General features: G+C 39.0%; 1 protein-coding gene across 24 annotated transcripts in view; it reads left to right on the top strand.

Moving 5' to 3' along the window:
• clasp1 (cytoplasmic linker associated protein 1) overlaps positions 1–23,975 on the top strand; it is a 232,682-nt gene that overhangs the window by 142,254 nt on the left and 66,453 nt on the right. For 6 of the 24 annotated variants that reach the window (XM_062967373.1, XM_062967379.1, XM_062967382.1 and 3 more), the window contains 6 exons: positions 1,403–1,426; positions 5,578–5,685; positions 8,272–8,298; positions 8,913–9,080; positions 11,867–11,974; positions 22,106–22,168. In XM_062967373.1, the coding sequence (XP_062823443.1) occupies positions 1,403–1,426; positions 5,578–5,685; positions 8,272–8,298; positions 8,913–9,080; positions 11,867–11,974; positions 22,106–22,168 (498 nt within the window). The remainder of the gene's footprint in view (positions 1–1,402; positions 1,427–5,577; positions 5,686–8,271; positions 8,299–8,912; positions 9,081–11,866; positions 11,975–22,105; positions 22,169–23,975) is intronic. The other 18 variants (XM_062967378.1, XM_062967388.1, XM_062967393.1 and 15 more) reach the window with 10 other exon arrangements.

Raw genomic sequence — 23,975 nt, 5'->3', positions numbered from 1 at the left:
TCTTGTGGGAAGGAGTGGTTTTTTATCATCACCACAGAATCCATGTTTATTATTTTGCTTTTCCTGAAGCTAGTCTTGTAATCTTCTCTCTGTCTGGATCAATGGAAGATAATGTCTTCCACAATTTAAACTGTGCGTGTGTTTGTGTGTGCATGCACACTCACATTTCAGTATGTATGCTTACCATCTTAATGTATATATAAATATACATTGAGATGGTTACTTTTATTTGCTTTCCTTTTTGTAATGTCAAAAATATTGATGTCATATATAAATCCGTATTTAGCCAGTTTTATTTGCTGGTGCTCAGGGAGTTATGCTTTTTAAGTAGTTCTGTTCTTGTTACCGTGATTTCTTTTTCCTTGGAAACTGCAAATTACTACATATGGGTTCCCTGCATTTCCATAAGCAGTGTGTATTTTTATTTGTGTATATTTGTATTCATAGTGACACAAATTGTAATAGGCCCTGGAGGATATAAAAGCAGAGGCTAAGAAAACTGGTTTTCATACAAATATGTATCTATAGGGATGTATTTATAGGCATCTAGTTGACTTGGAGTATAACATTTGGACTCACTTTCTACACAACTCCTCATACAAAGAGTTATATTTTCTCAGTCTGCCCTTCAGTATTTAAAAATGATAATACTTACTGTGATTAAAAAACATTTGTTTATTTTCCCTTCTGTGTTTAATGCACGGGGAAACTCATTTAAGAGCTGTTTTCAGTTCCTTCACAGCCATTCAAAATCCAACAGATTTTGCAGGGAGGGGTGGGGGGGGGGGGGGAGAAAAAAGGACAGGGGAATTAATCATGTTACCTATCTATGTTAAACCTGTCCCATATATTATGTGATAATTTCATTGTGTCAGCAGATGGAGCTATTGCTGCAATTACTGGTATATCTGCACTAAAATGCGGAGTTATTGTATGGTTGTCCAATGACCATGGTATATTGATGGTGTTTTATTTATTTATTTTTCAAACTTATATGCCGCCACTCCCCTAGGGCTCGGGGCGGCTTACAAGAACCGGCTAAAATCAACAATTTTTTTGGAATTGCCCCATGTCAAACTTTTTTTAAAAATATATAAAAAATACAGTAGAATTACAAGTGAGATAGCAGGAAAGATGACAGATGAATTGGGACAAAATTTTTAGTAAAGGTTAAGGAAATATCATAAAAGGTTCAAGAAATACAGTAAAAGACAAGCATCTTGGGCTGTTGACCACCAGTGTCTCATGCCTGTTTTACCTTCAGGTGCATGGAAAGTACATTCCTGTTTGAAAGACTAACTGACTAACTTTATTTAATTCAACTGGAGGTGTCCTTTTCTGCTGATATTACTAACTGTTCCCTATTATCCCTCTCCTTATTTCTTTTTAAAATTGCTTAAAGATGGTACTACCAATAAAGCAGAGGGTAAGCAGTCTCTGTGTGTAACTGAGGTCTGTCTCTGGCTTTACCAGGTCTCTTGTTATCATCCAAGTGGCCCCTGATTTCCATCTGTGTTCACTGGCGCCTTTGCATGACCTCTTGCATGGTGTTCTCCTCTTATCTCATGGTAATACTGTGGAGTCGTCTTCACTGTGTCTCACCCTTCTTCTTAGGCCCAATGCATAGTAGAACATCATTTTTTTCCTCTGAAGTTTTGTAAATGTAGCTTGACAGCACTGAACACTTTATGAATTGCAGATTTGAAATTGATATTAGATATATTTGATTGGTATAAATGAGATATATAACATATATATTTTTTAAAAAAAACTTAGAGCAATGGAGACTAATTTGATTTGTACAATTGAAAATCTTTTTATAGCGGAATTCTTTAGGAGAATATATGTCACATTATGATCTTTTTCCGAAGTCTACCCCCCCCCCCCAAGCTTTCTCTTCTATTGTTTGTCCAGCACTGCTAATTCTGCAATGACAAATATTTTCTGTTTCATTGTAGCTCTTGGTTTCTGTATGTTTTCTTGGTTTCTGGAGTCAAAATATGCTTCAAATGTAATGCTGATAGGTTTTGGGCAATGCCTAACTCAGCCTCTTGCTGTCTTGCAGAGCTTTTCCCCTACTCCTCTCTAGACTGTTTCAGAGTTATATCACATGACTGACATAGTCAACTAGGTTAAAAATGAAACTTGGTATATTCCTAAATTAGTTTTAACATTTCCAGGTTATATATGGATTCCCAATATTTGTTTCAGAGCATAACACTGAAGTTTTATGTATACATATTGGGGAAAAGATTGTAAGGAAATCTTTGTTTCTAATCTCTAAACCCAAGTCAGATATTCACAGCTGTTACAGAGTTACCTTAAACTATGATAATTTCTGTAACTTTCTATGGTATTTTAAGGTACTGTAATATCAATATGTAATTCTAATAGGACAGTATGCTTTCTGAAATATTAGAAAAGAGTTTGGAGACAAATGGAGAAAGGATTTTAGAAAAGAGGAAAGAGGGACCCTTTGTAAACGTCAGCTCTTTTTTCTGCTCCTAATTCTAGATTGCAAGTACAGTAGAGTCTCACTTATCCAAGCTAAACAGGCCGGCAGAACCTTGGATAAGTGAATATCTTGGATAATGAGGAGGGGTTAAGGAAAAGCCTATTAAACATCAAATTAGGTTATGATTTTACAAATTGAGCACCAAAACATCATGTTATACAACAAATTTGACAGAAAAAGTAGTTCAATACACAGTAATGCTATGTAGTAATTACTGTATTTACAAATTTAGCACCAAAATATCATGATGTATTGAAAACATTGACTACAAAAATGCGTTGGATAATCCAGAATGTTGGATAAGCGAGTGTTGAATAAGTGAGACTCTACTGTACCAGCACGATGAGTGCTGAAACCAGATAGATTAATTCTATGTCAGTTATTTTTAGACTAAACATATTGTTGAAGCAGGAGACAAAGAGCTAGAAGTATGACCGATAAAGTTACTAAACTTTCTTTTAGTACAAGTATAAATATTATGTTAAATTCTTTTAGTGTTTATTTGATAATATTGACCACTCTCTTCTCCTTTTCTGCCAAACAATTGTTTCTTAATGAGTCATATCCAGTTTATATAATGAGGCAGCTTGGATGTGTTTGTGTGTGTGCCTCCATGAGTCAATGATCATCTGGTAGGCTTCATCCGAGTTTTATGCAGAGCTTTCAGAAGTACCTTTTGTGACTACAATTCCAGTAATCCCTATCCAGTATGGACATGAACCATATTGTACAGCACATTTATAGGTCGAGGCAAAAGGTAATTTCCCCAGGTCTAATTTTAAGTAGTTCACAAGTCTGTTACAGATAGAATAATGTATCAAAGTGAGAGAGTAGGAAGGGGAACAGTATGTTTTTAATACACTTTAGCAAACTAAAGTGTCACTCCAGAACACACAATATTTGGGAGCAATAAAAACCCTGATAAGGTGAAATGTGCTAAGGAAAAAGGACTCCTTCCTCCTTTCTGCTTCCTCCCCCCCCTAACAGTGCCATAGTCCTTCTCAGCCCTTTACGTATTTCAAGTCAAAACCATTCCCTTTCCAACATATTCCCAAGGGACACTCTTTTAAAGTTATTATTATTATTAACAACAACCTAGAGGCTCTTGTGTTCCTTCCATATTCCATAATTACCTTCCATATGGTATCTTATTTTATACAGCAATGGTTCCCAACCCATGCTCCGTGGAGTTCTCTAAGGGCTCTGTGTGTACTTCCCAGGGGCTCCGTGTCTGTTCCAGAAAAGTGAAATAAATAAAAATTGAGTGGAATTAAAGAATAAGAAACAAAAAGTAGAATAAAAATAAGAAAACTAGAAATTGCATTCTGAACGTAAATTTGTCAAGTTAAATTTGCCACTGTGCAAAAAAATGCAACTACATGTGTCTCATTAAACGTTTATATGTTATTTTATATTATGTCTCAATTTAGGCCTGCTGTTGCACTACACTGCACTCTAGTTCTGTTGTAATGCAATCGTTTGATTTATTGAACTTTGGAAGAATGTTTATGTTTGGCCACATTTTGACAATATCATGTTTATTGGTGGTAGTTAAGAATAAATTGAGATATTATGATAAATTTCAAAGTTTTTAAAACACCATTTCATTGCATGGACATTGCACAGTTGTTTAGATATTTCTTTACTTTACATTCCCTTACTATCTATCCCCTCTTCCTCCCTGTGTAACACTACTCCTAAGCACCATTAACTTGTAAGACATGGGGCAGGCCTAAGAGGCTCTGCCATAAAAATTGATTCTGAAAAGGGCTTCGTGAGTTGAGAAGTTTGGGAACCAATGGTGTACAGGATTCATGTATTTAATGAATGTATCACTTGTTTTTTGAACACAGTCTTCAAAGTTGATCACAACACAACAAAACTGAAATTGAATGTGTGAAATCCAGTATGCATAAAACCAAATTAGTCCAGTCCAAACTCGCCTATCAGGAAGTGGCACTGGGCGTTGTCTTCAGCTGCTACCTTTTTTGTTCATGTGCACATTGATATTTGGTAGCCCTGAGATGAGGAAACATCAAAGAACAGCCCAGTTTTTGCTGTTATCTTTTATAAGGGCCCAATTCAAGAACTGGTTGAGCAGTCTGAATTTTTTCAATTCTAAAACACACTATTTTTCCTATATAAACACATTTCTAAAAATGGGGTGTGTCTTATAATTGCAGGTGTATTGTGTGTTTTTTAGTTGGTAGTGATGATACTGAAATTAGGATGAGTCTTACAATTGATGGTGTCTTAAAATCGAAGAAATATAGCAGTTGTTCTTGCTTTCCTTTGTATTGTCATTATAAAGATACAGCAAGATCCATGTATCTTTGGGCCTATATTCCCAGCCGGACTGCAGTTCCTGAAACCCACAGATACACCTGAACACCTTATCTGACTTTTGTTCCTAGCATACCATAGAATTGCCCTGGAGGACCTAAAGAATTACATTGAGGCACCCCCTCTAGGAATTGGCTTGGTCCTCCAGCATAACTTTATTGTAACTTCCATAGAATTGGCTGGAGGTCCTAGCAACTTTTTAGAGAAACAATTTTTTCAGACACAAGGAAAACTATAGATATGAGTTCCACAGTTCCGGGGATTCTATAGTTTCATAAACTTGAATTTATTCTGTTAATGAATTGTCCAAAGAAGAATTGCTTCCAATATTTATGCCTTGAGCCACAGTTTCAGAGAGAAAACCATCAGAGTGATAAGCAGAGTGTAATGGAGATAACATCTCATAGGTATGAAAGAGCCTCGTATGACTGATCTTCATGTGACTCATCCTACGTAAGAGAACACATCACAATTGAAAATAACTGAAATAGTTTAGATTTGGATAGTATTCTGTGATATGCAAGAATTTTCATCTTCCTCACAGAATATACTAAACTGTTGATAAACTCCATTTGTGGGGGCAACTTTAGGTACCAACTTCGTGACAAAAAATAATTGTATTTGAGGATATCTATGTCAAGTTAGTCAGAAAAAATGGGAACATTTTTGTTAAAAGTTAATTGAACTACTCAACTTCTTTTTGTTTGTATTTTCCCTAGGCCGGATTCGCACAAGGAGGCAAAGCTCTGGAAGTACCACTAGTATCACCTCAACCCCAGCTGACACTCGTGGACGAAGCCGGGCTAAAGTAGTTTCACAGTCTCAGCGTAAGAAGCCATTTAGTCTGATCTTGTACAAGAAGCCATATATCCCACCACTCCTGCTGAATAAGAAAAGTGTTTGTCTCATCTTTCATGTTATTTACTCCAACCAGTCTCTAGTGTCTTCCCCAAGACTATGAGCCCAAGTTGATAAGGCATAATACACAAATTTAAAAAGAAATTTTCGATGTGTCTTCAAGGTATTAGTAGCCAGATTTTTTTTTATTTTTTACCACTTTCAACTTCTTCAACCCATTAAGACCACCTTCTCTTGCTGCTGTGTTGTTATTTTGTGTGTGTGGTCCCAGTCCTTTCGCTCTTCTGTCTATTTGCAGAAAGAGTGCAGGATGTTCACTAATAAGGTAGATTACTTTTTCATCATAGGTTGATACTCATTTTGATGCTTACTGACATGAACATTTCCAACTTAGGTTAGCATCTCTAATATATAAGTATAATTATTGCCAAGAAATAGTTTAGAATTTCAGTAAACGTTTTTAAATTAATGGCTATAGGGAAGATAGTTTTTTTGTGTTTAGCAGCACAAAGATATACACTAATCCTGATAGATTGTCCCCCTCTTAAATTTTTTCCATGTTATGCAATTTTAGATAGATTACTAAAACCTTAATCTTTGAATCCGGCAGTTCTTAAATTCTGTTTAAGACAGAATTAACTTTTAAAGGTTTGCCATGGCAGAGAAATGCTTAAATCTCCCAGGGGCCCAATTGACAAATAAGAGAAGGAATGAAGAATCTGTAGCCTTCCAGATGTTATCCAGCTGCCATCATCTTTTTACACATGGCATATTGGCTCAGTCTGATGGAAAATAAGAGTCCAACAGTATTTTGGAAGCCATATGTGCTATCCCTGCTTTAAATCTGAAAAGATGCAAGCAGTTTTTTAAAAAAAAATTGGAAAAGTGAAAAATGCAGTCTTTAAAAGCTATTCCCTGATATTTTGATGTAGATTGTGGCATTTGAACTTTGCAATCTTATATATAAGGTGTAGAATAATATCTATCAAATGGTCTTAAAAGACAAGATTACTCTGAGTGTTCCTGTTCTTTAACCTTTACCTGGTCTGATGAGACATTATTATGCTTCAAAAACATGTCTTGTTGCAGAATTCATGGAGCACAAGACTTTCAAAATATGATATGATATCAAGACCTCAATTCTAAACATTGTTCCTGAATTTCATTTACTTGTGACATATATTTTAACAGTAAAAAAAACATCAGGTGCAAAAATTGTCCTAATAAATCTACGCATTTGTATTGAATATATTTTCCACTAACAAGAAGGGCCGACTTGGTCCAAAGCAAGCATTTTGTCAAGAAGTAAAGATGCATTTGTTGACTCTGGATGTTTGGAGCTTGGTTCTGTGGCTGCGGGGAATTTTTATGTTCATCAGAATATCCCAAAAATATCTCAAATCATGAATTTTCAAAAATCTGTCTGAATGAGCAGTTAAAGAGACAGTTCAAATTGTAAAAGACAGAAAGATTTTTTTTTAGCTCTGATGATTTTTTATAGAAAAGGAAAGAAAGGCTGTTCTAGTAAACTGGATCTTTTGTAAAATGCTTTACAATTCTACCTTTTTTTTTTGGAGAAAAAATGTCACGTTCTTCTACTTCTGAGAACATTATGTTGAAGAGCCAAGGAAACAGCTGTATTGTGGGTCTTGATTACAATCCAAGCATACCAAAAAATAGAGAGAGATTGTAACAAGCATTTAAAAGAAGTCATTCTCCTTTCTTCTTGCTACTGCCATAGACGTATTAACTTCTGGATTAATCTTCTAATGGAATGTGGAATTTTATTAAAATTAGGCTGTAAACGCCAGCACCCCTGTGCCTGAAATATGGGTTGCTGTTCCTGAAGCAGTCTATAAGCTAACATGTATTCGAATGTAATTTCTGTTACTTGGCAAAACTGTCAAGTTGTTCTGTGTATGATGGTTGCAATCTTATTACAAGGATTGTTTGTCATCAGCATTGCGAAGGATCTTTTTTCTTGTTTCATCTTGCACTCACACATCTATTTCTTTCTGTTCTACATTCTTAACAAAGTTAGTAAGTTGTTATAGGAGCAGAGAGGGAGGAATGCAGGAATACTAGTGGGACTTCTGATTCCTGTTGGATGCTAACTTGTGAACTTGCCATCCATCCCAGTCTTCCAAGGCCCCTGCTTATATGTGTGTTACTTTTCAGTGATCTGCAACAGGCTTGCATATCCTTTCTATGTTACACAGCTGCTCTTGTTTCTGTCACGATGGACACACTAAAGAGTTGTGCAGCCACTGTGCTCTGAGTCAGTACATGGTATCACAAATCATGGCTTTATGTAGGGCCTGCAGTTGTTTTAATTTATCCCTAGATGGTGTTTTGTCAATTCACACAATAGATATCTGTGTAAAAATACTTGCTGCACATTAACCCAAGATGTATTGCAAAATGTGAACAGCAATGCATTTGTCAAAAAGCAATTGGTGTTGTATGTAACAGGCAATGCTTCTTGGAAACTCTGTGTTGTCCTGCTTTCTCTAATTCACTTTCTGCCTGTCCTTTCGTCTGCTCTCATAATCCAGGATCCAGATCAGCTAACCCCGCTGGTGGTAAGAAACTCTTTTTTCCCCTGTTTTCTACTTCGTTTCTGTGTCTTTTCTGTCTTTCATGTTACTCATCATAACTCCCTCAGTTGGCCCCCTTTAGCCTCTTCCCAAAGGTTGACAAGCTAATGGTATTAAAATAAAAATTCAGATTTTTTGCAAACACATAACTTAATTCAACTATCTGTACCACAATGAGAAGATCTTTCAATTGTTGTGATCTTATTATTGGATTATATGTGAGAACTTACTCACTTCTCACAACATTATTCACTTGTACTGACTTGTTTGATGTTAAGGTTTGAAAAAGTAAAAGATGTTACTGTCAATCATGCGGTATAAAAAGAAAGTTTCTGTTCTTGTATTTTAAACTAAAGACTATATTTTAAGACTATGATACATATTTTACCTTCCTTTCCATCATATTTCTGATGTATGGTTACAAAAGATGGGCAGAGAAGAAGGCGGCTGTACAGAAGAGAATTGTACAAAAAACAATAACTTCTAGAGCAGATCAAGCCCGAACTCTCCCTAATTTAATGGAAATGTAAAACTCATCACTGAATTCATAGGTAGTCAGTTGTTTTGAATTACTCTGATGATCTGTGGTTCTTTTCTAGCTGGGAGTCGATCCAGCTCCCCTGGCAAATTGCTAGGAAGTGCATATGGTGGACTGAGCAGTGGCACGTCCAGAGGACACCCCGTGCCATCATCTGCAGACAAGCGCAGCAAAGTCCCTCGGAGCCAGGGATGCAGCCGGGAGACCAGCCCCAACAGGATAGGTCTAGGTAAGATTCTCTGTAGTGGCAGTATGGAACCCACAGGCCAGTCTGTTCTTTACAGAGTATTGGCAAATCAATTGTGGGAATAATGTAACATTGCATAAGGATTTACCACAATAATGAGATTGCCACTGTTCCCACTACATAACATTGTACATTAGTAAAACTACAGAACTTAGATGGAGCTAGTGGGGATCAGGGATCAAATGAAATTATCTATGTTTAACCATGACTTTAATCTGAAAATAATCCTTCCTTTAAATCAGTGGTTTAAGTTCTGTTGCTATTCATATCATTTGATACCATCCTGTGACTTCAAATGTAGTCCCTGGAGCATAGGATCATACGATTAGCCGTTGACTATTCCTTAAAGATTTTGGTGATTGCAAACATTTTCTTCCCTAATCATATCATAGTTTTCTCCTTTACTTTCCCTTTAAAAGCTGTTAAGTATCTGTTGTTGTCTTTGTTTAAAAATTGTACATTCTACTGTAAAGTTACCAATTCAGCTTGCTCTGGAGCTGTTTTTCTCCAAGAAATCTTCATTTATCAATGTCACTGATGCGTTTTGAACAGGTGTCCTGTAAATGAAGATGTTTATGATATCCACCCATAGAGTGTCTGCTTTCATGCAAAATGTGATAATCCTGGGAAATCTTACTTTGAAGTTTACAAATTTTCAATGGGAATATGGTGCTAGGGTGGAAAGGGAGTTTTCCGGAAAAAACATGTGGACTCACTAGCTCTTAGTCACCAGGGCTTCAGGAGGCAACAAATAAGAGACGAACTAGAAAGGCAGATGGGTTTGGAGGAGAAAGAAGTATTCCATCAGAGCTCAAGTTATAGGGTAGAAGGGTAAATCTTAAGAGATTAAAATCTGAATGGGCATATCTGACCTTATCTAATGAGAGCATATAGAATGGGAATGGGATAAGGAGAGGGAAGGGGCTAGTAGGACGTTGGAGAGTCACTCCAGTTATACGTATAAAGAAGCAAGGCAGTATAGGGATGAGGGAATCAACATTAAACATATATGTATATATGTTTAAAAGTGCCTAGTGCCAGCATCAAGACATGGCCAGTGCAGTCATAACAGCCTGAAATTTAGTCATTGTCTGGTTATTCAGAGAAGTCAGAAAAATACATTATGCACTCAAGTTAAGGCACCGCCAGAACTACAGTTAAGACACCCCCAGTTTCTCGTTTACTTATCATCCCTGACTGATTTGAGAGCCACAAGCCAGGATGTCCAGTTGGTTGGTTTTACATGCTTGTGTGAATGAAAGAACAAAGTGGGAGAGTAAACATGTACATAGTACTTATTCACTGCAAGCCAGATCTCCTTTTTTTATAGTTGTGTGAACTTAACCTTGATTCTGAGATTTCTGCTTCCTCTTTCATGGTAATGTATTATAAGCACAGTCCTATTCCTGTTATCTTTATCACAAGTTGTTTGTGGGGATGGGCTTGTATAAGGAAATGACACATTACGTGTTCAGTATTCATCTTTAGTCCATTTCCATTTGCTCAAAGTAAGGGACTCCGTGTTACCACATTTACTCGAGTCAAATGCTCACTTGTTGCTTTTTTGGCTAAATGACATAGTTAAAAATTGAGGCGTGCATTTGATTTGATTGCGCTTAGAATCGAGCATCTAAACCCACCAGTGCAAAAAAATCCTTTATTTTTTGTTCGACAGCAAGTCCCTTTTTTGTACTTCACACCTTCAAAATTGAGGTGCGCATTACATTTGATGGCACTTTATATGCCTGTAAATAAAGTTATTGCATATGATAGTTTTTAATTGCACTGTTGAATACAAACCTGGAGTTGCTATCTTTTTATTTGTGTATTGGTTTGTTTGTTTATTTGCAGAAATGCACCAGTGGCAGTTTGATGCATTTTTCTCTAGAAATCTGTTTAAAAAGTTAAAAAAACTTTAATGGCATTTCCATCTTTTTAAATACTTATGCATTCAGGCGCATAGCAATACACAATGCTTTGCAGTGCAACCTGAAACAGCTAGGCCTATGCTGTTTCACAATCCAATCCAAAATAAAGAGAGAACAGCTTGAAGTGAGGGATAAAGGGGAAAGAACTAAATGTAAACAAAATGCTTATTCAGTTTGTGGCAGGTGACACAAACTACATAGAAAGTTTAGGATGGCTTACTAAAATAGATTGCATGATCCTGAAATTTTTGATTTATTAACACTCCTCTTAGGCATTCTGCTCTGTAGAAGAACATTGCAGTGAGATAGATTCAGACTTGGATTTGGGTAGGCAGGTAAACCTGGTTGAAAAAGGAGTGCAGAGAGGAGAGAAATTTTAAATATATTCTTACTATGAATGATAGAAATGTAAGCATTGGGGATTGTTAACCTGCAGATATGAAAGTGGTTTTTCCCAGTGCTGTATGTCTACTGAAGATATTTCACCTATCTCCCCAACATATGCAGCTTTCCCACGATGCTTCTTTCCACCTCAGTAGATTGGCATGCTTTTAAAATATGTATTCCTCTAACCCTGTCTTTCCAACTAAGATCTTCTGTCCCTTTAGCAATAGTCTACCAGGGACTGTTTGCCAAGCAGACCCCTCAGGTGTGCTTTATCATTAAGTTCAGCTTGGCATGCATTGCCCTTGGTTTGGGCCAGGAGCCAGAGAGAGTGATTGTCACCAGTACTTCTTACTAATGTCAATAATGACCATGAATGTGACTTTCCTGTCTGAGCTTTGTGTCCTCATTAAACTTGTGTTCACCTTCTCTGAAACCATCCATGCTGCATGCTAGCACGGAGCAGCCGTATCCCCAGACCCAGCGTGAGTCAGGGGTGCAGCCGCGATACCAGCCGTGAGAGCAGCCGCGATACAAGCCCTGCTCGGGGCTTCCCTCCACTGGGTGAGTACAAGGAGGCACCGCAGCTTCTAGGGGCCCTTCCCTCTTCCCCTCTCTTGTTGCTTAGTCAAGGCATCACTCGCTGAAATAAGCTTGTTTTCTGTCCTCTCTCTCCTCCTATTTGTCTTTTAGTACACTTCCCCTTTTGGATCCCTGTATTTCGCCTGTTCCTTTTTGCATGCTGAAATCCTGCTTTCCTTTACTATGAAGACCTATTAGGATAAAACCCTTTTTGATAATCTCCAAATTTTGCAGGAGCATTTAAATAACATTGGTTTTGGCAAATAGAACTATTTTGAAAGCAGATTGCTTGCACCCTTGGAAAGAAGGGTGGTGTTACCATAAAATAATTTCCTTTCCAATCTAATGCAGTAAAGGTTTGCCCAGGAAGGAAGGAATTTGAGCAGCGTGCCTGTAACTTTTTTTTAAAAAAAACTTTGCACTGTATCCTGTGACTTGAATGCATGCCATATCACAGCTGTTATGCCAGGCTAGCTCTTTACTGCTTTCTAATAACAGTGAAAATATCACATATTATAAAAGTTTTCATTTCAATGTATAGAGAACAATATATGCATCCTAGTTTCACAGCACAGGGGTTTCACAGTCACACTTTCTTTTCCAAACCTGGTTCTGCTACCTTTGTCAAGGAGAACTTAGCTTTCCAAATCAATAACATGAAACCATGCTTTTTAATGTTACGCTTCTTTATGTATTGTTGATCAAGTAGTTGCATGAGATATTATGAAGGAACTTTTCCTCCAATCTGAGCATCGTAATACCATGAACAGCATGAGTGTATTTCTGTATAAGACTTCAAGCTGGCTATAAATCCCAGTTACCAGTTTGAAGTGTGACATAAGGCATTTTAAACTCCAATTGAAGCAATGTGCAGACAGAGGCAGCATTGTTTGTATAGTTTTTACTTGTAGAATTTTTTGAATCATATCACAAATGATATATTTTAAAGAAAAGGCTTTACAATATAAAGCCTGCAGTCAATATTCCAGCAGCATGTGCTCAGCACCCCTTAAACTATCAGAGTGGAGGAAAAAAAATCTCATGAACATGAAGCTGCCTTATATAATGTCTTGCTTTGTATAATGTCTGCAGAGGCTGGCTTTTAATAATAATGATGAAATATTGTGTAGAATACATAGTTTAGTTTTGCTGTGAGGGAACTGGGAGGATGGCAGAGATGCCAAGAAGCTTGTAAGTGGCTGTTTATTTAACAATTCTATGCCACTCTTTCTGTTAGAAGGCACAAAGCAAGGCACATATGGATAACTCCCTCCAGTCTCCAATCCAGACATTGATTCATTTATTCCATTTTTTTTTCTTGCTCTAGTAGCATTAGAACACCAGGGAAAACAAAATGGTCAAAATGGAAGCACTCCATTTGCACTTGGCCTGTGTACAAATGTAGCAACAGACAGTAAATGAGATCCATGTGCTATAAATCAGAAGAAATACGACACCAATCTTACCAGGTCTACTCTGGGTTTTCTCTCTTTTTATAATTCTTCTGGACTGGTCAAGATGATGGAAGGTTATTAAGAAAGAATGCATATTCAGATCTCTTTATGGCTTAAGATATAACTGTATTGATTCTGAGAATGAACTGTCCACCGAAAGGATTTTTTAACAGTCCATGTATGCCAATATAATGTCAGCCTAATCATGCCATAGAAAATAAAGAATGCTGCTGTTACTGTTCCCCTTGCCATTCTGGACAAAATGCCTTTGCATCATGCACTTAACACAGGAATGCAAAATAGATATATATTAAATAATATGTTACGGCTGTTGAAGTTTGCAACTATAGCTGCATTGGAAGCAACTCACACCAGTTTTAGTCCAGTCTTGCTCTGAGTAAGCCCTTCTTTTCTTGATCTCTCGGAGATGGGAGTTTTAACAGAAGGAAAGTAGCTTTTTCTTCATAGTACCCTTTCTCTTGCCTACATTTTCCTTCTATTGTTAGCTTTTCACCACAGAAAGATAATGGTCTGGGATTGTCTGTGTTTTGTCCCCCTCATGCCTCGATCTTAAATTCTGCTGCAGGGATATATGCAAAAACAGCAACAGATACAGTGGGCGTTTTTACCCGAGTCTGATGGGTAGGGCAAGGTAATGCTGAGTGAATTGAGCACAGACTGCATTTGCACTGATCTCAGTTGACATCAAGTGAAGTTGGAGACAAAAAGGGAAAGTGGGAGGAGGAAGAGAGAAACTGGGACATTTGAAAAGTAGTAGATCAAAGTGGGATGCTAGAGGCTTAATTAAGATTGTCTCTGCCAAATCAGGTCAGTTGATGGGTACAAGAAAGAGGATATTATCTGTAATAGGCTGCAGTGTGCATTTCCTCACTTTTATATTTTTCTTTCAATTTGGTACATAGTGAAGTTTAGATACTCTGCTTTTCTGCAGTTTTTTCACTTTAATCCCAAATTGTGATATGTAGAAAGATGTTGGAATAAAGAATATCTGCAGTTGGTCATATGCATTTGGAAAAATCAAAAATATGTAGTTAACCTTACATTTGCTTTATTTTTTCAGTTTTGATCATATTAAAAAGCTATGACTACAGTTATTAAAGTAAAAGTTGAATATATGTTTTTAATCTTTTGTTCCACCTTTCCAAGTTAACAACAATGGTAAAAAAAGGGAAATTTACAGCTCCTGTTATAAATCTGAGCATTTGATGTCTCTTAAATGGCCCACTAACACTGGCCTAACAACATTTGGAATGCTCAGAATGACCAGTGGCTTTCAATCTTTTTTTCTGCATCCTCACTGCCAAGCAGTCTATCAAAGTACTTGGATTTTACTGTTAGATAAACAAAATCCCCCTTTTTTGATGACATTTGCATTTTCAACTCAGGACAAATCCGACTGAGCAAACACTAGCCTCACCTAGGGCCTACTCCATGGCAATTAAGGCAGCCAAGAAAGCTTTCTCTACTGCCCGCATTGCATCTGCAACGAATAGACCAGCTGAGTTGTTTTGAATGGTCAGGGGACTCTTCCATCCTGGTTCTTAGGAGGAGACCTCTGACCACTCAGCAAATCGATGTGGCGAGTTCGCCCATCATTTTGCAGATAAAGTAACTCAGATATGCTCCGATCCGGATGCTGGCCTTATGGCATTACCAATGGATGTACGTGAGGCACCTGTCTGACCTATTTTGATGGATTCATTTCAGCATGTTCAGCCTGATGACGTGGACAAGGTTCTTGGAGCTGTGAAAGCAACATGTGCTCTAGACCCCTGCCCTTCTTGGCTTATCAAACTTACCAGCGGGGGATTGGCCGAGTGGTTTACGAGGATCATCAATGCCTCTTTGGAGCAGGGAGAAATACCCCCAAGCTTGATAAAAGCAATCGTAAGACCAACTTTAAAGACATTGTCTCTTGACTCCTCAGTATTAAATAACTACCGTCTCATTTCTAATCCCCCTTTTTTGGGCAAGGTTCTAGAACAAGTGGTGTTCTAAATGTTTTTAGTATTGTATTGTAGTAGCCTTTTGTATTGTATTGTATTGTTGATGTGATGGCACTTTGTTGCCAATTTGTAAGCCGCCCTGAGTCCCCCAGGGGAGAAGGGCGGGGTAGAAATACCGGAAATAAATAAATAAATGAATAAGTGGTAGCTTCTCAACTCCAGGGATTTTTGGATAAGCCAATTTTTTTATCCTTTGCAGTCTGGTTTTAGACCTGGTCACGGAACGGAGACAGCTTTGGTCACTTTGGTGGATGACCTCCGCAGAGAACTGGACAGGGGGAGTGTGTCCCTGCTGGTTCTCTTGGATCTCTCAGTGATTTTTGATACTATTGACTATGGTATCCTTCTGGGTCGGTTCTTCAGAATGGGTCTTGGGGGCACTACTTTGCATGGCTCTGCTCCTTCCTGGAGGATTGTACCCAGATGGTGATGCTGGGGGACACCTGCATCACCATATATATTATTATTATGCATAATAACAATAACAATAATAATAATAATAATAGGAATACAGTAATGTATAATCATGTAATAACTATATAATAACATAATATGGAGCCCCCGGTGGCACAATGGGTTAAACCCTTGTGCCGGCAGGACTGCTGACTGACAGGTTGGTAGTTCAAATCTGGGGAGAGAGTGTGAACTCCCTCTGTCAGCTCCAGCTTCTCATGCAAGGACATGCGAGAGACCTCTCACAAGGATTGTAACACATCAAACATCCAGACGTCCCCTGGGCAACGTCCTTGCAGATGGCTAATTCTCTCACACCAGAAGCAACTTGCAGGTTCTTAAGTCGCTCCTGATACAGAAGAAAAAAACCTGCTCAGACCCCTGACCATTGATTGTGGGGTCCCACAAGGTTTGATTCTATCCCCCATGCTTTTCAATATCTACATGAAACTGCTGGGTGAGGTCATTAGAAGTTTGCAGTTGAGTGTCACCTCTACGCAGATGACACACAACTCTACTACTCTTTTTCACCCCAATCCAAGGAAGCTCTCCAGATTCTGGACCAGTGCTTGGCAGCTGTGATGGACTGGATGAGGGCTAACAAGCTGAAGTTTAATTCAGACAAGGCAGTGGTCCTCTTGGTCAGTTGCGGGACTGATTGGGGTATAGGAAAAGTGAAATTAGATATTTGTGTCGGTGGGGGGAAAGGGCATGTGTATTTGTATTCATTCAACTAGATGTGCTTTTTCCTTAAGTAGTATGTGATTAAGATTTTTATTTAGTAATATGTAAGTAAGATTTCTTTGGTAAAGAGTAAACAGATAAGGATTACAGTCTTCTAATATACTTTCAAAAAACTTTCATGTTCCACTAAAAATCAAAAGCACTAAAAGAAATTGCACTGGAGCATCATCTCCTGCACTCAGTCAAAACTGCGTGACAACTGAATTGATAAAAAATATTGAGTTAAAGAGCTATATGATATGAAATTTTTATTTAATTTTTCTGAATTCAGCATTCAAAAATACGTTAATAATATAATATTTTTCATGGCAAGCCTATGTTGTATATGCAACTTCTGTGGATCAAAAAAAAAAAGAATAACACCTTTTCCAACCAGGTCTGCTTTTCTTTGGATAATACTGGCTTGCATAAATATGTTTGCCTTAGGATGAATGCTTCTTTTAGTAATTTGGCATGATGTGTGGTATTCTTCTGCCATCGAACAGTGTATCATTTATTGTCCTAGATCTTAAGGTAAGTCTGCTCTGACCAGATGACTTTCCCTGAAAATAGTTGATGTCTAGCAGTCTGCAGCAAAGACATGAGTTTATCTTTTCATGATACGATCAGCTAGAGCATATTTACTATAGTGGTGGTCAACGAATGTAAGCAAAAAAACAATAACATACTGGGAGATAGTGCAGAGATCATTATTGCATTAGATTCACACCAGGGAAAATAAACATATAATGGAATATATTGTAAAAATGTTTCTAAATATTATTGTATTTTTGATCTAAAACTTTTTTTTATTCAAGACATTTTATTGATCTAGTCTTATTATTCCCTCTGGTTCAGTGTGTGTGTATCTGTGAGATATATATATATATATATATATATATATATATATATATATAAACTATATATATATATATATAGTTAGCATATTATTGCCATTCATTAGTTATGTGATGAGTCATGGGCCATGCAGTCCCGTTCATGGCACTGTAGTCCCAGATGAAGAGGAGAACTTGGGTTTTTCACCGTCTCAGTCAGAATTGGAACCTTCCCAGCCAGATTTGGGAACCTTGCACCTGCAAGAGATTTGTCTTCCAGAAATCTGTCAAACAAGCCCTGAGTCTAAATCTCCTGTGTTTTCTCGCCACGAGTTTTGTAAACAACAGAGAGGAGTTCAAGCGGCCTCTCGTAGGAGTGCTAGGATAGCTGCTAAGAATTCAGCTGATTAAGCCTGCTTTCCATGGGAAACCTTAAGGAGTCATGCATCTGGACTCAGAGATTAGCTTTCGTTTCTGGTTCCCCAGAGAACTGCTCTTTGGTGGGAAAACTAGACCCTATTTAGGTGTTTTACCCACAAAGGGTTCTTGCGGAGTCAATTCGTCAGCTACTGGAGTAAGTTGTGTGTGGACAGCGCGCTCCGTTTCCAAGCCTCGTTCCTGTTTCAAGCCTTGTCCCTGATTCCAAGCCTTCGCTCCTGTTTCCAGCCTTGTTTACCTTCGCGGACCTTGCCTTGTTTTCCAGGGCTCAGCCTTGCTTCGTTTTCCGGATTTTGCCAAGTAATTCCACGGATCTTGTTCTTGCTCCTCGTTACCTTGTTGCCTTGAATCAAGCCTTGTGTTCCAAGTATCAAGTTATTTCCTAGCCTTGCTCAAGTTCATGGACTAAAGGACCTTGTCATCTCCCCTCACTTGCTTGGCAAGTGAGTGTTTCGGTTATTGGATTACAACTTTGGACCTTAATATTTCATATTGGACATTGTTTCTTGGGACTAATTTTGACATTTCCTGAAAGGACTACGTTTTCCCTTTTCGCTTAAGGATGGGCTACTTTGCTATAGAAATCATGTTTACATTCCCCCAGGACCGGGCAGGGAAAAAACACTTCGTCTGTGTCATGACTGCAAGCCAGCAGGGCATTTCAGGCTATTTAAAACCATGCATTTGATCCTAAGAGATTTCTGGTGGCCCAAGATCCGCAAGGATGTGGAAAAATATGTCAACACCTGCCCAGTATGCTAGCGCTCCAAGACAAGAAGAGAAAAGCCCTCAGGGCTTCTGCATCCCCTCCCTACCCCATCCCGCCCATGGGAAATAATCTCTGCGGATTTTATCACTGATCTACCACCTTCCTGTGGATTCACCACGATCCTAGTGGTGGTGGACCTTTTCACCAAGTTAGCCCATTTCATTCCCTGTGATGGCCTTCCCACGGCCAAAGAAACTGCAGATCTATTCCTCCAACATGTTTTCAGATTGCATGGATTGCCCAAGAGTTTGGTCACAGACCGTGGGTCCCAATTCACCTCTCGTTTCTGGAAAGCACTACAAAAACTATTGGGCATAGACTCTCATTTATCTTCGGCTCATCATCCCCAAACAGATGGGCAAACTGAGCGCACCAATGCCACTTTGGAACAATACCTTCGCTGTTATGTGAACTACCAGCAAGACAATTGGGCTTCCCTGTTATCGCTGTCAGAGTTTGCCTACAACAATGGGGTCCAGGCTTCTACTAAAGAAACGCCGTTCTTTGCAAACTATGGCTTCCATCCACGTTTCTTTCCCCCTGTCATTGAAACCTCAGAAGTTCCCGCAGCAGAGGACTGGCTGCAGGAACTCACAGCGGTGCAACAACTCTTGCTCCAGCAATTAAACCAAGCCAAGGAGGACTATAAACGTCACGCGGACAAACATCGCCAGCCGGGCCCCGAAATCAAGGTAGGAGACCGGGTTCTTCTGTCCACTCGCTTTTTGCCCTCCCACCGCCCTTGCCGGAAGTTAGATGCCCGTTTCATTGGCCCCTATCCAGTGGTGGCGCAACTTAACCCCGTGACTTTCAAACTCCAACTTCCGCGTTCAATGCGCATTCATCCAGTGTTCCACCGCTCCCTGCTCCTTCCGGCGGATGGTGTGCGCCCCGATACAGACCGACCGGCCCCCCCTCCTGTTTTGATGAATGGGGAGGAGGAGTTCGAGGTTGAGGACATTTTGGATTCTCGCTTTCACCGCCGCCGCCTACAATATCTCATTGACTGGGTGGGTTTTGGCCCCGAGGAACGCTCTTGGGAAGACGCTTCCACAGTCCATGCTCCTGATCTAACCCGCCGCTTCCATCAGACCTATCCCGCCAAGCCGCGGCCTCGCGCCTCGGGGAGAGAGTCCCGGTTTGAGAGGGGGCTTGAGGAGGGGGATAGTGTGATGAGTCATGGGCCATGTAGTCCCGTTCATGGCACTGTAGTCCCAGATGAAGAGGAGAACTTGGGTTTTTCACCGTCTCAGTCAGAATTGGAACCTTCCCAGCCAGATTTGGGAACCTTGCACCTGCAAGAGATTTGTCTTCCAGAAATCTGTCAAACAAGCCCTGAGTCTAAATCTCCTGTGTTTTCTCGCCACGAGTTTTGTAAACATCAGAGAGGAGTTCAAGCGGCCTCTCGTAGGAGTGCTAGGATAGCTGCTAAGAATTCAGCTGATTAAGCCTGCTTTCCATGGGAAACCTTAAGGAGTCATGCATCTGGACTCAGAGATTAGCTTTCGTTTCTGGTTCCCCAGAGAACTGCTCTTTGGTGGGAAAACTAGACCCTATTTAGGTGTTTTACCCACAAAGGGTTCTTGCGGAGTCAATTCGTCAGCTACTGGAGTAAGTTGTGTGTGGACAGCGCGCTCCGTTTCCAAGCCTCGTTCCTGTTTCAAGCCTTGTCCCTGATTCCAAGCCTTCGCTCCTGTTTCCAGCCTTGTTTACCTTCGCGGACCTTGCCTTGTTTTCCAGGGCTCAGCCTTGCTTCGTTTTCCGGATTTTGCCAAGTAATTCCACGGATCTTGTTCTTGCTCCTCGTTACCTTGTTGCCTTGAATCAAGCCTTGTGTTCCAAGTATCAAGTTATTTCCTAGCCTTGCTCAAGTTCATGGACTAAAGGACCTTGTCATCTCCCCTCACTTGCTTGGCAAGTGAGTGTTTCGGTTATTGGATTACAACTTTGGACCTTAATATTTCATATTGGACATTGTTTCTTGGGACTAATTTTGACCTTTCCTGAAAGGTCTACTTCTGGACTATTTCATACACTTGCTTTTATTAACTATATATATTTCCTTAATAAAGATATTAGATAGATTCTGGCCTCTGTGCATGGTTTTTGGTGCTCTGTAGCCTGGGTCGTGACAAGTTAAGCCTAGACAAACATCTAGCAATATTGAGGCAATCCTACTGTAGGAATTCTCTTGATGTGTTTCAGCATATCTTGTAACTGTATTACAGACTCAACTATCATCATACACTCTGATGGGAGTCTGGTTTGAGTTAAATAAAAAGTGAGCTCTTGGAGTTTCAAATACTCTGACAAATCATATCTGTTGAACAACGTATTCAGTACCTGTGCATAAGATTTGGTTTAAGTTACTAGGTGTCAGTGCGAAATCTCTTAGATTTTCTGTTACTCAGTGTTACCAAACTATTAATATTAATTATAGGTTGCTCCATACTCAGCAAGTATATGTTATCATACATTAGAAGTCCAACTCCTCCATTAATTCAAATCCACTTTTTCCATATTAGAATTGTGTGTGTGTGAGTTGTTTGGGTCATATGGATGTATGAAAAGATACTCTACTTAGATTGGACTGAAGCAGTAGGACCCAGATTCAGTCCCTGGTATCTGTAGTTAATAGATACCAGTTATCAGGTGTGGAAAAGACATTTCTAGGGTCCTGGACTGCTGCTGCCAATTAAGGTTGATTCCATTGGATGGGATGGACCAGTGTTCTGAATCTGTGTGACATAGCATTTATGTTCAAACTGATGATGTTAGTGTAATAAATATTGGTATGTTTTGTGGGTCAATGGGTGGATATAATGTATGAAGCAAATGTATGTGAAGAAAGTTGTTTGCTTTTATTGTCTTAAAATTTTTCTGCATTTTGATAGTTGATTACAAATTGCCTTTTTATTGACCATGGGTTTGCACCTGTGAATGAGAAGTCTGAGGTTTGGTACTTACAAGCACAGTTTCTAATTATTCATTGTGGCTCTACCATGGGATTTGGATTGATCACATCTAAATCCTGTTGTTGCTAAGTTGACCATTTCATGTTCTCATGGCAATTCCCCTGGATCTAGCAGGTGATTTCTGCTTGCTGATCTTGGCCAGACTGCATAAACCTGGAAATCCTTCAAAAGATTTCTTTCGTTTTTCATGCATTGTATTTTATAGTTGGGAGCGGGGTGGCAGAGGGATGGAGGACAAACTGATGTTGGTGCTTCCATGGGGCTTGCACTTGATCTCTATATTCACTCATATGCAATGCCATTTCCTTTCACTGTGTAACACCAATGTTGGTATTAAATCATGTGCATCTGCTTTGGACTGTGGCGTGCTTTCTTTTTTCTTTGTCTCAAGTACACGTGTGTTAATTCTGTGGGTGTTGCCATTCCTTCTACTTGCAGCCTCTCGACGTCATTCCAGGTCCACTAGTGCTCTCTCCACTGCTGATTCTGTTGGGCAGTCAGGTGAACAAGTGTTAACTGCATGAATCTGCTTCTTAATATCGTCTCTTTTTATTGCCATTTTAACATTTGCTTTCACAAACGTCACTCAGCGCTTAGCATGTTTCCCCCCTCAATAGAATTTCTCTTCTGTTTGTTTCAATATGCTTTTGTCATTTGATATTTTTGAATGTTTTTAATTTTCCCTGCTTGTGCTGTTCCCAGAGAGGAAACAATGTTAAATGGCTAGTCAGGGCTCTGTAGTGTACTTTCTTGTCTGTCAAGTACGCTGATACTGGCTTCTTTTCACATGCCACTCAGAAGCAGTCATAGTGACTGGACATTTCTAATGTTCAATAAGTGGCAGAGCTGACTATTACTAATAATGATGGTATTCAGCATTCAGCAGTAAAGTTTACAGTTGTAGTATTTCACTGACTACATTCTTGTATAATGCTGCAGCATAGTTCAGTGCTTGTGTGTTTGAGGAGAGAGTGCCAGACTCACGTTTTTCTCCTTCCATCTTATCTCTTCCATCATGGCGAGAAAGAGAAATAATCCAGACACGTCTTCCAGTGTAGCCAATTCCTGGATTGTTCCATGTGAACCTGGAATCTCGGTTTTAGACAAACTATTTAGTTATGTTTTAAAAGCCTGTGACACAATTCAGCCTAACTTCTATATTAATTATTGAAAGTTGATTTAAAACCAACCTTTTCTGTTTTGTGTATGTGGCATGATAAGCCAGTAATAGAGGAAAATGAAACTGAAACTTGATTTACTCCTTGCAATGGGAGAAGTGAAGAAGAGAGCGGGAACCATGTAAACCCAGAGCTTTATTCCATCTTCTTTTTGCTCATACATGTACAGTCTGGTGTTGCATTATGTGCAAAGTCTTCTGCTTATTTGCAAAATGATTCAACTCCAACCATACAACTCCTTTCTTATGGAGAGATATAAATTAAAACCATTAATGTTCCACATTAATAGACTGGGACCTAAAAGATGTATACTTGCTTCTTAAACAAGATAAATGTTTATTCATAACATGATTTGATTTGCGATCTGAGTCATTGAAAATTTACCAGGGACATGGCATATACAGGACATGAGCTCTAGAAATTGGACCTACATGCACTGCTGCATTTAAAGATAAGGAGTTTTAAAAATATGGTTAGTGTCAATGCAACCATTACGGCCTAGTTTTTTCGAACACATAATAGAGAATAAAGTTAGAGGTAGCAATATACTACAGTTATCTCTCTATTTCCACATGTTCTGCATCCATAGATTCAACCAACCCTGGCTTGAAAATATTTGGAAACATTTTTCTAAAAAAAAATCAAACCTTGATTTTATTGTGTGATGGGTATTATTCTGATGTATAGATATACCCTGCTGTGGCCCCTTGTCATTTACCACATTCTCAGGCTCTTTCTGGCACTTATTTAAATTGTTTGATATTTTACTATGCCATTGCATACACAGTAATGGGACTTGAGCATTCACTAAGGGTCCTGAAGCCAAATCCCAGCAGATACTAAGGGCCCACAGCATGTGCAGAACCAATCCCAAATAAAAGTTTTGCTTTCTTTTTTAGTGCTTCTAACTTCGGAAAAGAACTTTACTTTGAATAAAAGAGGAGGTGCATAGTGCGGTCGAGCTATTGCTTAAGCAATAAAGTTGTGCCTTCCGCCTCATATTTTAGGTGTCCAGTGACTGCCAGATTAAGAAACCTGGATAATGAAAGGCTCAGCCCTGTACATAGCACAACACAAACAATGACTGTTTGCTAAGACTGCACACCTAAAGCTAACATGTTGTTGAATAC

Source organism: Anolis carolinensis, chromosome 1, assembly GCF_035594765.1.
Source record: "Anolis carolinensis isolate JA03-04 chromosome 1, rAnoCar3.1.pri, whole genome shotgun sequence".
In the NCBI taxonomy this organism is placed as follows: domain Eukaryota; kingdom Metazoa; phylum Chordata; class Lepidosauria; order Squamata; family Dactyloidae; genus Anolis; species Anolis carolinensis.
This window is presented reverse-complemented; position numbering and strand designations above follow the sequence as displayed.